Here is a 14262-nt window from a genome sequence, read left to right on the forward strand (position 1 = left end):
GAGGATGGTGACATGGCAGTCTGTGTCTTTGCCCGGGCCCAGCCGCAAGGGCTCACCTCCTGCTCTGGGGCTGAGTTGAGCTGCTTTCAAGAGAGTTGCATGAAACGCAGTCCCCAAAGCTACTTACCTGGGCTGTGTGAAAGAGGATCTGCTCCTTTGCTCCTCACGCTTGCCTGGCGAGCCCAAAGGTGGTGGCAGGGGCTTTACTCCTACGGGAAAGGGCAACTGAGGAATTTTAGCCCAATTTAAAACCATAGCAGATTTTGTTTACAACTGCAGGAAGATTCAGCTGTAGCAGCTAAAGCCACCCCCAGGTCAGCACTTTTCTTCACACCAAACACTCCCCACATCCCAGCTAGGAGGTGCTTGTGGTCCGGCTCATCCCAGCGGCATTTCAGCCAAGTACTGGGACGGCTCCAGGTGAGTCGGACAGTCGTGCCCATGCCTGTGCCTACAGCAGTGATACTGCTGCTCTGCTTGAGGCAGCACAGCAATCCCAGCACCCAACTCAGCAGAGGTCTTGATGACTTTCCAAGCAGAGGGAAGCACAGCCAGCCGTCAAAGCCAATTGTTTTCCAAAACAGATCTGTCTGCAAGAGGGCAGGCCAGGAACAGCAGCCCAGAATGCAAAGGCGTCTGCAAGCTGGACAGGAACATGCCCGTTGTAGTATCTGCAGGGTACAAGAGGGAGGGTTTGACAGCTCTGCCCACCTCACCTGGCACCTCCTTGTTAAGCAGCTGCTTTTGCTCCCTTACTATCAGGACAGCAAACTTACAGAAGCGCAAACTGTCAGAAGGATAAGAAGTTGGTGCCACACTTGTACCTCTGCCCTGGATGATCCACTCGCAGTCATCCAGCTGGCCCAGGGGTGCAGAAGGCATCAAGGGATGGCTTGGCTCTGAGTCCGGGTCCAGGTCCAGGTCACCTTTAGCCCAGGAAAACATCAGTGAGTGAGGAAGCCTCGAGGCTGAACAGTGCATGTAGAGACCAAACCGATGTCACAGGCCAATACACAGTCAGAGGAGCTGCTGTCCTTTCCCAGCGTCTTGTTTTCCGGGAGATCAGTCCCTTTGCTGAAGTGGAACAACACTGACACCCTGCGTAGCTGACAAAGCCTTGCAGGTCCTCAGCTCTCTCCGTGGCCCCGAAGAGTCGGGGACTGGGTGTTACAAGCCGCGGAGGGCAGGAGCCCAGCTTGGAGAAACTGGGCTCCCTGAGGCTGGGAGCACAGAGGAATACTAGGAAAAAATTCTTTACAGAAAGGGTCATTGGGCACTGGCAGAGGCTGCCCAGGGAGGGGGCTGCTTCACCTTCCCTGGAGGTGTTTGAGGCACGGGTGGACGAGGTGCTGAGGGGCATGGTTTAGTGTTTGATAGGAATGGTTGGACTCCATGATCCGGCGGGTCTCTTCCAACCTGGTTATTCTATGATTCTATGATTCTATATTCCTGGTGTCCGAGACAGGCACCCAGATCAGGCTGGGGTAGGTACTGACAGGCAGAAGAAAGGTGACAGTTAACTTTCCAAATGTCCGGCTGGTAAGCAGGTGAGAAGTTGCAGCTGAAGAGCCCAGGTTTACTGGGCATGAACAGAGGAGAAGGTCAGCACCTCTTGGCTGTCTTAGAAACATCAATCCTTAGCTTGGCCAGCAATGACTCTGCTCTTTAAGCAACTGCCTTTTCTAAAAGTTTCCAACTTATTTTAATCCTACCTGTGAGACATTGGTTGGTTGTTTCCTTACGCACTGCTCTAAAAATAACCACTGGTAGCAACTGGTCCTCTTGATGCCTAACACAGAAACAGTTTTTTTTATTACACCTTTTAGTCACCAACCTTTCATATCACAGCAGCTGACTGCAAAAATTCAGTCTGTGTAAGAAAAGAGCACGCAGAGGAGCCAGGAAATGCCAGCCTGGCAATAATGTGCAGACTGACTGGCACAGAAAGAAGCTAAGGGTGGTCATCCATCAGCTTGATTTACTAGACTTTCCTTCTGAGAACATGTTCCTTTCTTCTAGGAAGCTAAATTAATCTCTCCGTTATTTCTTCCTATGAAAATAAGAAACTACATGCTTCATGTGAAATGTCACGTCTCTCACGCAGGAGAAGACAAGGCTGTCCTTAAGCTGAAGGACCACAGATTTCCAAGTAATGGTGAGGAATAAGCACTACAGAGAACACGCGTGTGAAAAAAATAAATTGGTAAACTGCCTTCAGTGGGATTATCTCACTCACACTTAGTTCAAACAGAAAAATCTTCCTCAAGCAGTTAAGTAAAGCATTTGGATTCACTGGTCAATTACTTCACAGACCATGCCAGTCTAGTGGGGCTTCATAGTAATGATAGAACTCAGGCTTTCTTTTATGGGCCATGCTGGAGAGGTGCTCTTCCTTCCCCTCTGTTTTCATGTTGCATTCTTGGTTGTTGTTTTCGGTGTTTTGATATGTCTATGTGCAATTGTGTTCTCATAAGGAAAAGGAAACACAACTATGACTGAAAACATTGTGAATTTCCTCATTCAGAAAATACAGCTTTTACGACTGAAAGGACTTTGCACACCTTTAGCAAGGGCCCCCCTTTCTTCATTCACCAAGACTCACACAGCCTTTCTCAGGCAGGCAAGTGCCATGCCCAGCACACATGGGAGCAGAAGGGCAGAGGGAGGATGTGTGCCTTCCCTTAGTGTGCTGCAGAGAAATATTCCAGAAGCATGAACTCCCCAGTCCTTATTTTAACCATTATATCACAACAAATGCTTTATTTTCATTCCAAAGTATAATGGATTTCTGTACACATTACCAAGAGAACTTTAATGCCTATTTTTACTGTGCAAATTTTAAACAAAATCCTGTTTACAACAAAAGATGGAGATAAGAGTCTAAGTACCAAATTCCAATCCAATGGAAATGGTTTAAATGGCCAGGTTAAAAATATCCCAGATTTGGAGTAAATAAATCAAATGCACAGTTGTTGCTACGGTGATGTTGTTGGGAATCACAATAGCCTATAAACACGAACACATAGCTCTATTTTAAAACAACAATAAGTCTGAGATGGACTTTGACCAAAGCCAGGAAATCCAGACCCTAGGCTGTTACTCATCCAATATTTCAGGTTCTGTTCTGTATCATCAGGATTCAGCTCTAGACACACCAAAATAGTCAGCAAATCTCCCACACCACAGAGCAGCAGAAAAGCGAGCTCCAGCCTCAGACTCAAAGATCTGTTTGCCAGATCAGTGCACAACCCATATCACAGCATCTCCTAGAACCTGTCATGCTACAAGGCCCTGGGCACGGAGCACACTTTCTGTATGAGCCCTGCAGCACAGCCAGCTTTGCACTGGGTTCATTCATGCTGGCATCAAAATGCGATTTCACCTTTGGTTGATATTCCAGTTATAAAATCAGGTTATAAATCGTTTGTTCTTTTTGTAAGCAAATAGGGCAATGCTGGATGGTTGTTAAAATATGACCAAACCACTTGTGCACTGCTGTGTTCCTGCCCTTCCTGCATGGAAAAACAAACAGCTTTGAGCACCTTCCTCAGAAGGACTCCCTCTCCTCTAAGGACCTCCGGAACAGTGCCACCTCTCCTGCTTTGCAGGGCAGGGCTGCTGTTGCCTCTGCATCTGATCAGCTGCAACGTGGGTGTGGAGCTACGGGCTAAGACCCAGATGGAAAACTCTCATGAAGTGTCCAAGATCTACATGACATGTCTGCACTTAAAATCTATGTTCATTGTGTGTCTAAAATTAGGCTTTTATGCACGTGCTTCAGACAGTCAGATGTGACAGTCGTATGCACTCCAACCCTATTTCTCAACTGGAAGATCCCTAATCTTTCTCCCGAGATTGCTGTCTGCTAAGCACTCACTTGCAACGTCAAGGGTCAGTATCACATGCAGCATGACTGCTGGTCTGCTATAAATAACAGCTAAAGAAGAGAAAATTGACATGGATGCACCTCTGTACAGGAACCAGGGTTGGATTCCTTCTGCCAAGCAGTAATCATATTTTATCATTTGGGGGAATTCCTCTGCAGAGGCACAAGTCCCAGGCAGGTATAAACCAATGCTACATGCTGCTTTCCCCACACACCTCTCCAGGCAGCCCATGAGGACAGCAAATGCTGCAGCTGGCGAGCAGTTGCTGAGCAAGAGCCCATTGGTGTCAGGAGGAAGGTCCCATTTTCAATGCATTTAGGATTGTGCCCATAGCCAAAAGTTTGGGAGAGTCTCAGTCTTTGGTAAGCCCTGCAGTTCTTGTCCCTGTCAATTACTTCCCCTACTGCTTCACTATCTGGCTGGTTGCACTGGATGTCAGTATTCCACACACCACTCCAGGACCACAAACTTTTCAATTTTTTCCATTTGATTAAACAGAAATTTCTTGTTGCATCATTATTTCTTCTTAAGCTAATCAGAGCTTTTCTCGTTCACAAATTAAGGAACTTCTCAGTACCATCAGTGACAGCAATATTTCACTGGGGCCTCATATAATTAGAGTTACTTCAGGCACCATATTAACACCTAATGAAAAAGATATAGTCAAGGGCATAAGATCAAAGCTCCATCACAACAGATATTTTAATTAAGCAGCATTTTGTTAAAGGATAACCAGCCCGAGTTTAATCTTTAACACATATCAGCCAGCTTATAGTGGACTCCAAAAATCTCACCTTAAAGGCAAAGCAGGAAGCATCCCAGGAGCAGAGATTCATGGACCAAGTTCACACTGTTAAGGGTTAAACCTCTATTCCACTGAAATCCATGGACTTTGCATTGTGCTTAAAGGTATAGCAGCATCTTTAGGTCATAAACATGGTACAGCCAATGTGCTGAGTCTTTCCACACCTTCCAAAAATACCAGCTAGATGGGTGTATAGGCTGACAATTAGTGGAAGAGAGGTTCACTTCTGGAAACAGTTATTTTTAATATATTACTTGAAAACACAGTTTATTAATATCTTAATCAAGAAATACACCTGCATAAAAATAGTAGAGAAACTAGTCAGCATGGCATGTAATGTATTTCTTTTGGTTTTACTTACTGTCTGCTTTCATTTCTCGTTCCATGTTCAAAGGCTAGGAGCAAAGATGATCTTGTCCCAGCAGTGTCCTCTGGAATACATTGTTTTCTGCAAATTCTGTGCTCATAGCAATGAAACCCAGCCTCCGTGAGCCACTCCCCTCTGCCAAACAATGTAGATGTTGGGAATTAATGAATTAATGTCAAAGCAGCAGCTTGCCAGGAAGGAGAGTGCCAGACAGCCCATGCACACCATGCTAGCTTCCCAAAGGGAAGTCTCACTGGAGAGGAAGGTGGTCAGAAATCATGAAAACTGCACATGGTACCAAAATAATAGCTAGAGGGCTGTAAAGAGACCATAAGATACTTCAGACCCCATCAGAATATGGTTTAAATCCAGCAGTACAAGGCACAAGATGTATTCATCATGGGCTCAGCTGGTGAGCTGAGGCTCAAGGCACCATTCACTCTGGAGAGAGCAAGGTGCCTGTGCACCTGCACAGAGTCAGGTTCCACTAGAGTATCACAATAATATTCCCCATATTCAAAGTTTTTGGTGTTAGCTTCTTTCCCAGTATCTAGTATAATTATTAATAGCTGCTAACTTAAGTACAGATGCTAGAGAGGGCATTAGCAACACTTTATTCATTGCTTTTCTTCTGCCAGACTGTGTGCAAGCCCTGTACCTCAGCAAAGCCAAGTCCCCAGGGAACACAATAGCTGTACAATGAGCTAGTGACTGCATGGGAGACAGTTATCCTCAGTTTTCTTACCCTTCTCTTGGGTGTCTCACATTTTTCCTTTCTCCATTTACTCTCCCCATACCCATCATCAACCCATGAGCACACAGAGGGAGCAGCATGATGCTGTTAAGCTTATAAATCAGTGACTATTGGCCTCAGAAACCAGCTAAACAGATTCAAGGTTCCCACTACACCCTGCTACTTACAAGGGTAAAGCCTCATTGCAACCATCAGGGCTTCAGAGCCTGCCAGAGGAGCCAGCAGAGTCCAGATGTGAAGTTTTGCAGTGTACCCACTCACTGTGGCTCCCCCAACCCTACCAACCCCTGCACTGGCAGGGGCAGCAGAATGGGCAGGACCTGGCCACGGTCATTAACACCAGATTATCCTTTCCCCATCCAAGTCCAAAGGTGTCTCATTAAGTGCCTAATTGGATTTCAAGTTAATAAAGCCCATTAGCTGAGTGTGTCTGGAGGGGCTCTGCTCTTTGCTGCTGTGTCTGTGCAGTATCACAGACAGTGTTAATCATGTTAGCAGGGTGCTGCTGTAGCCCAGTGCCAGAGCCAGGGGTTGGCAGGCAGGACAGCTTCTTAAAAATGGGAATAATAATGCTAGGAGCAAGCAAGGAAGAGCTGACCTCCAGAGTAGCTCAGGAAACCCACACAAACCCTCCTCATCTGCGGCATCAGGGCTTCCACGGGAGTCAATCAGGGGAGTTAGTTAACCACCACAGTCCTCCAAAGGGCCTGTGACATGAATCTCAGGCCCTGAGTGCTGAAGCCTTTTGTAATGACAGCCAAGCAAGATTTGTTTTTTCAGTTGCTGTAGCATGATGAAAATTGGACAGAGGAAACTGGCAGCTTCATTTGGGGATATAATTAATATAGCTAGGACTATCAACAGGTCAAACGCAAGCTGGTTTTAATTATGTGCAGACAGTCTGTACAAGTATAACCTCCAACCCAGTTGCGTTTAGCAGTGTGAATCACACCAGAGAACGGAAATTTATCATTCAGCTTAATAGGGCTCTGGGTATGTGAGTAAAGACATGGATGTTCCCATGTCCCAGGCCAGTACCTGTCACATCCATTGCCCATAGCAGACCTCCTCTGCACGGCTTGTATGGGGGACACAGCACAAATACCAGGAGAGTAAGCAAAACTCCTGCGAGCAAGGAAGCATGCGGCACTAACTGTGGTACAGACATTGCTGTCATCTTCTGTGACCAGCATCACTGAGCTCTGCTTTCTTCCAAGCGCTTAACACCCCTGCATCAACTTACAAATGCATAGCCTCGGCACACAGCACATACCACTGCATATTGCCTGCCTCACAACCATGCACACATGTGGTACAGTTCCTATCCAGAGGAATGAGAAGCTGAATGCCTGGAGAACATTTGACAGGCATCCTGATAATGGCTGCACTGAATGTGTAGCTATAAAGCATTATTTAGGGATGCACTGGATGCTTACTGCTGGCATTTGTGCTTTGCTGGGAACACACTTTTGGAAAGTACTTCCTTTCTATTTTTGCATATTATATCAAAGACTCTGAAATGTGTCAGCAGTAGAATAATTCTGTGTAGTTTTTAAAAAGAGCTCACAAAATAACTGCTTAGGAGTGTTCACACCCTTAAATGCATATTAATAGTATGATATAAAGGAAAACAAAGCCTGTTGGATCACGATAACATTGTTACCGAATTGTCCCTTTTCAGTGAGAAAAAAAACAAGCTACTAAAAAGAAAAAAAGAGAGCAAAGGAAAATCTTGATTCTGTGGAATAGGATAATGGTTTACGCTTAACAGCATTAAACCACAGGATTTGGGGATTATCATATGCAATTAGAAATGTGATGTGGCTGGAGCTATCTGCAAACAAGCTGTTGTCTCTCCCAGCACTCATAACCAAGGATCAGAGCAGAGGGTATATGCCAGTGCTGTTTCTGTAAGGCAGGCAAGCATCTCTTGCAGAAAGTTAAAGTAAATTTTAAATGAGTAGTTGAAGCTTGCAGGGAGAGCCAGTGGCCTAGAAAGCAAGCAGCAGCTCTGGACTAAGGTTACGATCAAACCAATAGACATGCATGTCAGTACTGCTGCCAGCATGCAGGATGTTGATCAATTCAAATAATCAGCAGAAACAGTTAGCATCCCACATTGTCTTTTGAAAGTGTATCCCTAACTACTAATGAAAAGTCAAACCTTCCCTGAAAAAAAAAAAAAAAAATGAAGTTATGCTTTTGCCTAATAGGTAAAATGAGGGACATGGGAAGGAAAGGGATCACAACAGGGCTGGGTCAAGGATCCTGACAGTATCTCCTTCCCTTGAGAACAGAGATACAGAGTTGTAGGCACTTGCTGTTCTGTGCTTACAAGGTCAAGAACACAAATTCTCAATGAGAACAAACATAGGGAGCCTCCTCAGACCTCACACATCAGAAATCCCTTTGATTCAGTTTCCAAAAGGGCTCCCTGCCTTCCAGCAGGTAACCCCAGCTTTCTCATTCTCCTACACCATTAAGGGCCTGATAACAGCATGGTCAGTGACACCAGCACAGGCAGCAGTGCCCAGCCCTCCGTTTGCAGCAAACCCCAACCACACAGCCAACGTACCTCCCACTCTCCAGTTTAGCATATGCACTTCTCACTTGGGATTTTCAGAAACCTTTCATGAACTAAACACTTTATTTCACTGCAAAACCATAAGGGAGAAATAGATTTTACATTTTTGCCCATCCTCCAGTGTCAACTCCAAGTGACTTTGCACTAAGCCATTTCTTCCTTCTCCATGGAATTAATAGAAGTGAAACAGGATGGCCTAAAGAAATGTTCCTCAATTGCTGTTGCACTGATAAAACCAGAGCCCTTATGCTGTACTGGTAGGTGACAGTTACTGTATGTACTACATGAAAACTGGGAAAAGAATATGTGGTTAAATCTAAAGAGAATGAATAATTATTGATCTGCTACACTGCTCAACAATAAAGTTGGAGATCTGCATAGAAATGAAATTCCCATAACTCCTTTGCCACTTCTATTAAACAGCTAAGATAAAAAAATCAGTTTATGTTCCACCAAAAGAAAATTTCTCCAACCAAAACCTTGTTCAAGGTCACCCCCCACAAAATTTTGCTCAATCTCAATGCAAGTGCTGCATTTTCTAAATAGTTTTATCGCTCCAGTTTTAAATCTGCGTGGTTTTGAAAGAAAAGATTAAGACTTGGAACAGAAAAAAAAAAATCTGATTCCTGCTCTCATTTTTTTGTTTGAAATTCCTTTTTGGGGTAACTCAAGTTCCTTTGCTTCACCTGTCACTCTAGGAGTTTATCATTCAGCAGGGAAGTTTACCCATCTCCAAGCTCTTGGCAGGACTGGACCATGCTCACAAAATAGCACAGCACGTTTTCGTCTTCCCAAAGACACGGGAGGAATAAGCCTTCCCTTTGCATTCATGTTCAGGTTTGGGTAACACAGGTGTTGGGGAAGGACAGGAACAGCAGCTGCAACAGTGCAAGCAAAACCAAATGTCAGCTGATTTTCTGAGACCGGAGGCTTTGTTACATTTTGAGCTGGGAGGGCCTTAACTCCAAAGGAAAGTCCTCACGGATTATAAGGAACAGAATCACAGCTAATACACCTCTACCGTGCTGTGTGACCATTGGACATGTCTGTGTTACACAAAGATTTAGGGAGATTTTCCCACCCAGTATCTGCTCCCCTTAGAGACTCTCTGCATAAAGCGCATTCCCAGATGCATCCCTGTCTGTCCCAGTATCCATGTCTCTTCCAACACCTGCATTTGATGCAGGGCAGGACTCCATGCCCTGTTCTGTAGTTCCCAGATGATGGAGCTGCTGTGCTAAAGGGCAGATTACCAAATGATGTTCATCCCTGAAGAGCTGCTGTCCCATGACCTCCTGGAAGCAGGACAGAGGGAACCCCTTGTTCTTTTCAATAATGTATTCAGCGACACTGTTCCTCCCCGGGAGGAAATAAAAAGCAAAGTGAGCTCTCAGCTGCTCCACTGGCTAGGGCACACCAAGGACAGTTGCTTCAGACTCCACACATCTCCCTTCACCTGCTGTAAACCAGAATTCATCTGAATATTGCAATTTCTTTTTGGTGTTTAACCTCTCCTTCCCCTCGAAGCCTGCTGGCAGGCACAAGGACAACAGATACATCCCTGCACACAGGGCAGGTGGGACCAGGTCCCAGTCATGCACTCCCTGCTCCCATGGTGGGACAGGGCAGCCCTCCTTCCACCTGCTCAGTGCGTGTAGGGACCTGTACGACTTGCACCAAGGAAAGAAAAGTAGCCAGAGTGGTAAAGCACAACCAAGCAGCACTCGAATGTAGCCCATCAGGATGTACACACATGCCTTCTGAGAACAGCGCTGAAGTGACCTAATTTACCATCCTGACTTATTTTTAGCAAATACAAGTGCCCAGGGCCTGATTATTATTTCTTCCTGTCTAATTCTACCAGCTTTGCACATTCTGCCTCTCTGAATGTTTCGAAGGCATGCACAGTATACACTGTCATTTCACATTGCATAGCTAAGCAAAGATATCACCAGCTCTTAGCAAGGCAGCCTGGTTTACAATGCACTTTGTTTTTCTCTATATTATGAAAGTTTCACATTTTCCTTCAACTTCAGCAGTACAAGGAGCAGCACGAGTAGCCTGTTGGATCCCCAGAGCATGGCAAGGGGCAAAAAAATCCCTATATCTTGCTTACTGAAGATATGCAGAGGAAAGAACAGATTTACAGATTTCTTTTTATGAGGAAACCAGTCATTGAAATGACATACTTCATCAATAACAGTGTGCACAAGAGAGGTGTAAAGCCAGCTGTCATGAAGAACCCTGAATGTTACCTAGCCACCCTGTCCTGAGGCTTTCTCCATAGTCATAAAGTACATTGCAAGCTCAGCATGCATGCTATAACTTTCTGTTAGAAACAGGCCTTATGACCCCATCGCATGCTGGTATGTATTCTTCATTTGGCTGGGTTTGCAGATAGCATCTACTTGTTTACCTCCACTGTCAAATTAAAAATGAGATCCTAGTAACCAAACTGCCACTTAGACCAGTATTTCACTTTTTCTTACCTCATCCATCCTGAACCTGTAGGCAATCACTATAAATGTCATTATCATTAGTGTACTACCACTTCTGCCACAGAAAATACAGGTGCTTTATACACAGAAAGAACACAAAGGATAAAAATAGTAATATGAAATAATTCCCTCATTTATAATTGTTGAGGCTGATTTTCTGAATACCATTGGTTTAGAGAGGCTTAGAGAGCAGTAGCCGCGTGCATGGTTGTACACAGACAAGCAGAACGCAGCAAGGGCTGTTACTCATCCTTGTGCAGGGAGCACACATGCGTTATTTTCAGGACTTATATTGAGTGGTTCAGGAGCTTCCCCTGCCAGCCATCTGCCCCTGCTTGAAAAGTCTCCTATATCCAGTTGAGCACTTAGTTGCTGAAAGTGAAGAGCTGTGTACAGCTTGCCCTTGGCAACGTAGCTCCAAATGCCACTGACATTGCTCTGCAGGATGTTCATAAATTCTGTCAGCAAGAAGAGGACATTTATAACCCAGGCTGGGACAAGGTGCTGTGACCACCTTCGTGGTCCATTTGCCCCAGAGACAAGCCTTCCCTCACCACTAGACGTCGCCTCCTCACTTGCACTGGCACCTACCACTCCAAACAGCAGAAAAACAGCCTCTCATCTAAACCCAGCACTGAAAAAAAGCCTGACATGACCTTTACAGATGCTTATCTATGCTAAAAAAGTAAAACCTGAGCTGACTACAGATGGACAGTTAACTAAAATAATATTTACAGATATAAGAGGCACTTTTAGTGGGAAACTGTTTCATATTAGTCCTTATCAACACCTCAGCATCATACTGATATGACAGACTTTCAGGCACGTTCTGACACTTTCTACTCCAGCCATCAGCACTAAAACCTCACTATTGACGTTGTTGCTTTACCTTTCCATCTCAGTGAAAGCCACGTGAATGGACACAGGCACAGCAATTGATCTCTGCCCAAAACCCCCAGGCAAACCTAACTTCATTTCTAACTTTATTGAGGTGCCTTTATTTGTTGTTTCCTAATGCTCTTTGTTTCCTTGAGTAGCTGTGTGGAATGGTTCTACTACACAGCTAGGTCTTCAACTTAGGGTGTTAATAGTTTTGACTCACTTGTATAAATCTGTACATATATAAAGAGTATAAATTGGCTCTTGTTTTTCTCAAAGAAATTGAGGCCCGATTTGTCCCCATCTGAAAAGATTTCCAGAGATTTATAGGTTTTGAATCAGCCCCCATCATTTTCAGTTCTTAAACTGCTGTACAGTGATTTACATCTCTTCCCTCACACTTTCCTCTTTATTCTGAGAAAGAAGTTGGAGATGTACAATAGCATTCTCTTCTCAGAACGCAGAAGAAACTTGTTTCATCATTCTATATTAAACTCCCAGTTTTGTATATCCCCTCTACCTGGGAGAAGGTTTGCAAAGGAAATGTCAAAGAGACCTCACCTTGTTGTCTTCACACAACAAAGTTCTTTGCTAATGTCACAGCTCAAAAAAGAAACAGGATGACAAGAGGGAGTAGCAGACATCACATACATCACATTTGAAAGAATTCTTTAAATATATGTTTTGGTCTCTTTCACAGCAGAAGTGATATCCAGAGCAATCCTACAGGTATCCCAGGCTAGTAAACTGTGCCAGGTCCTCTGTACCTGCTATGTGGGTTGCAGCCGGCTCCAAAGCAGGTGGGACAGCCCTGGAAGCTAAGCAGACAGAGCAGGACAGACACTTGCCAAACTCAGAGCATCTTGTGCTCACCAGGAGATGCACGGGACACCCTTTGCTATTACCCATTACAACCACCTTTAAACTTGTCTCGCTGTAACCTCACACTGCAAATCTTCTTGGATCAAGAAGAGAAGGAGACTCAAACCACCCAGTAGAGAGGTCTAAGGGCTGGCATGTAACCCTCACACCTCATGCTCAGATCTGGCACAGGCACTCAAAGGAGCAGGACAGTGCCTGCTGAAAAATCTGCCCAAGGATGCTCTGGTCCATGGTAAATTAGCACTGAATGAGAACAGGGGCACCTGGGCAGACATTCTCTCCAGACCAGCTGCATTTACCCAAGCACCATTTAGAACAGGCTTTTCTGCCTGATTTTGTTTGTTTTATCCCAGGAATAAAAATAGTTGGGCTTTGTTCTTTTAGGTGGGTACAAATAATTTTTAATGGCAACAGGCCCATTCAAAATGCACACTCCGGATTATTTCAAACAGTAAAAGCAGTTCTTTGCCAAAACCAAATGCTAATCCTTTATCTAAAGCTATTAAAATACTATTATTAGTTCAAGCAGAAAAACAATGCTTCCTGCCAGAACAAAAGTTATCTTTTCTTACCATTAAGTCATGAAGAGAAGAAGCAATAAATATAACAATGTGTCAAAAAGTGGTTGTTCTAATGAGTAAAAATAACTCTATCAAAATAGGTACATGTAGCAGATACTTATCCAAAAATATAGAAGTGAATATGATAGTCTAGTGGGTTTAAAATGAATGTGTGCTCTGGCATTTGCAGCTGGAATACCAGGATGCTGCTGGAGCCTGGTCCCACAGGGTGGGTCAGCAGGGCTCTGGGCTGCAGTGGGTGCAGGGTCAGGCCACAAAAGCTTTGAGCTCCTCACTGCTGAACAGAGCAGAGCCCAAACCCCAGGGGCAGCCCCTTGCAGGACACGCAGCACCTCACAGCGTAGTTTTCCATGCATATCAGGGATGCCACAACGGTATCATCACCCACCACAACCCTGCAGAGCACCCTGTGCTGTGATGGATGCTGCAGAACAGCAGCCATGGGGAGCTCACCTGGATCCTGTAACTGTGAGGCACTAGCAGATGCATCTTGCAGTCAGCAAACAGAGGAGGGGGGTCCACAGCCACTGTCTCTGTAGAGTCCTCAAACCCACCTGGGCTGGGGGAACAAGGCAAGAAGAGACAAAGTGGTAGAGAGTGGGAACCTGTCCAGATGCCCCTCAGTACCCAGGATGGCCTCTGCAGGCAAAAGGGACAACCACTGCCGTCACTCGCAAAAGGAAAGTCTGAACAGTGACAGCCACCCAGTGCTCCTCTCACTGATATTTTGGCTGTAGCTATTTCCTAAGAAGCTAAGCCTGGTCCACCAGGTACCACCAGCGGCAGAGAGCAGACACTTGCAAATTCATCAGACCCAAGAGGAAGAAGCACCCATCACCTCTGGCAGCCTAGGTGCAGGGATACCTGCACAACACTTCTGACTTTTCCATTGGAGAAGTAGCCCTTAGTAGCCCAAAGTGGGAGGAGTTCTGCCCTGTCCTGCATGGCCCTAGGAAAGTCAGCTGTCTGCTGCCCACGAATGCTGATCCACTGGCTGGAAGAGCACTCCAGCTCTCAGTGAATTT

General features: G+C 45.2%; 1 protein-coding gene across 4 annotated transcripts in view; it reads right to left on the reverse strand.

Annotated features, from left to right (window-relative positions):
- Nucleotides 1-13752, reverse strand: part of SSUH2 (ssu-2 homolog) — a 41085-nt gene extending 27333 nt beyond the window's left edge. For 2 of the 4 annotated variants that reach the window (XM_069866009.1, XM_069866006.1), the window contains exons 1-2: nt 825-1050; nt 128-209 (exon numbers count right to left, since the gene is read on the reverse strand). In XM_069866009.1, the coding sequence (XP_069722110.1) occupies nt 128-209; nt 825-981 (239 nt within the window). In that variant the 5' untranslated portion in view covers nt 982-1050. Of the gene's footprint in view, nt 1-127; nt 210-824; nt 1051-5053; nt 5195-6411; nt 6884-13690 lie in introns of those variants that run through there. The other 2 variants (XM_069866008.1, XM_069866007.1) reach the window with 2 other exon arrangements.
- Nucleotides 13753-14262: the final 510 nt, after the last annotated feature.

Source organism: Phaenicophaeus curvirostris, chromosome 11 (genome assembly GCF_032191515.1).
Source record: "Phaenicophaeus curvirostris isolate KB17595 chromosome 11, BPBGC_Pcur_1.0, whole genome shotgun sequence".
Classification (NCBI taxonomy): domain Eukaryota; kingdom Metazoa; phylum Chordata; class Aves; order Cuculiformes; family Cuculidae; genus Phaenicophaeus; species Phaenicophaeus curvirostris.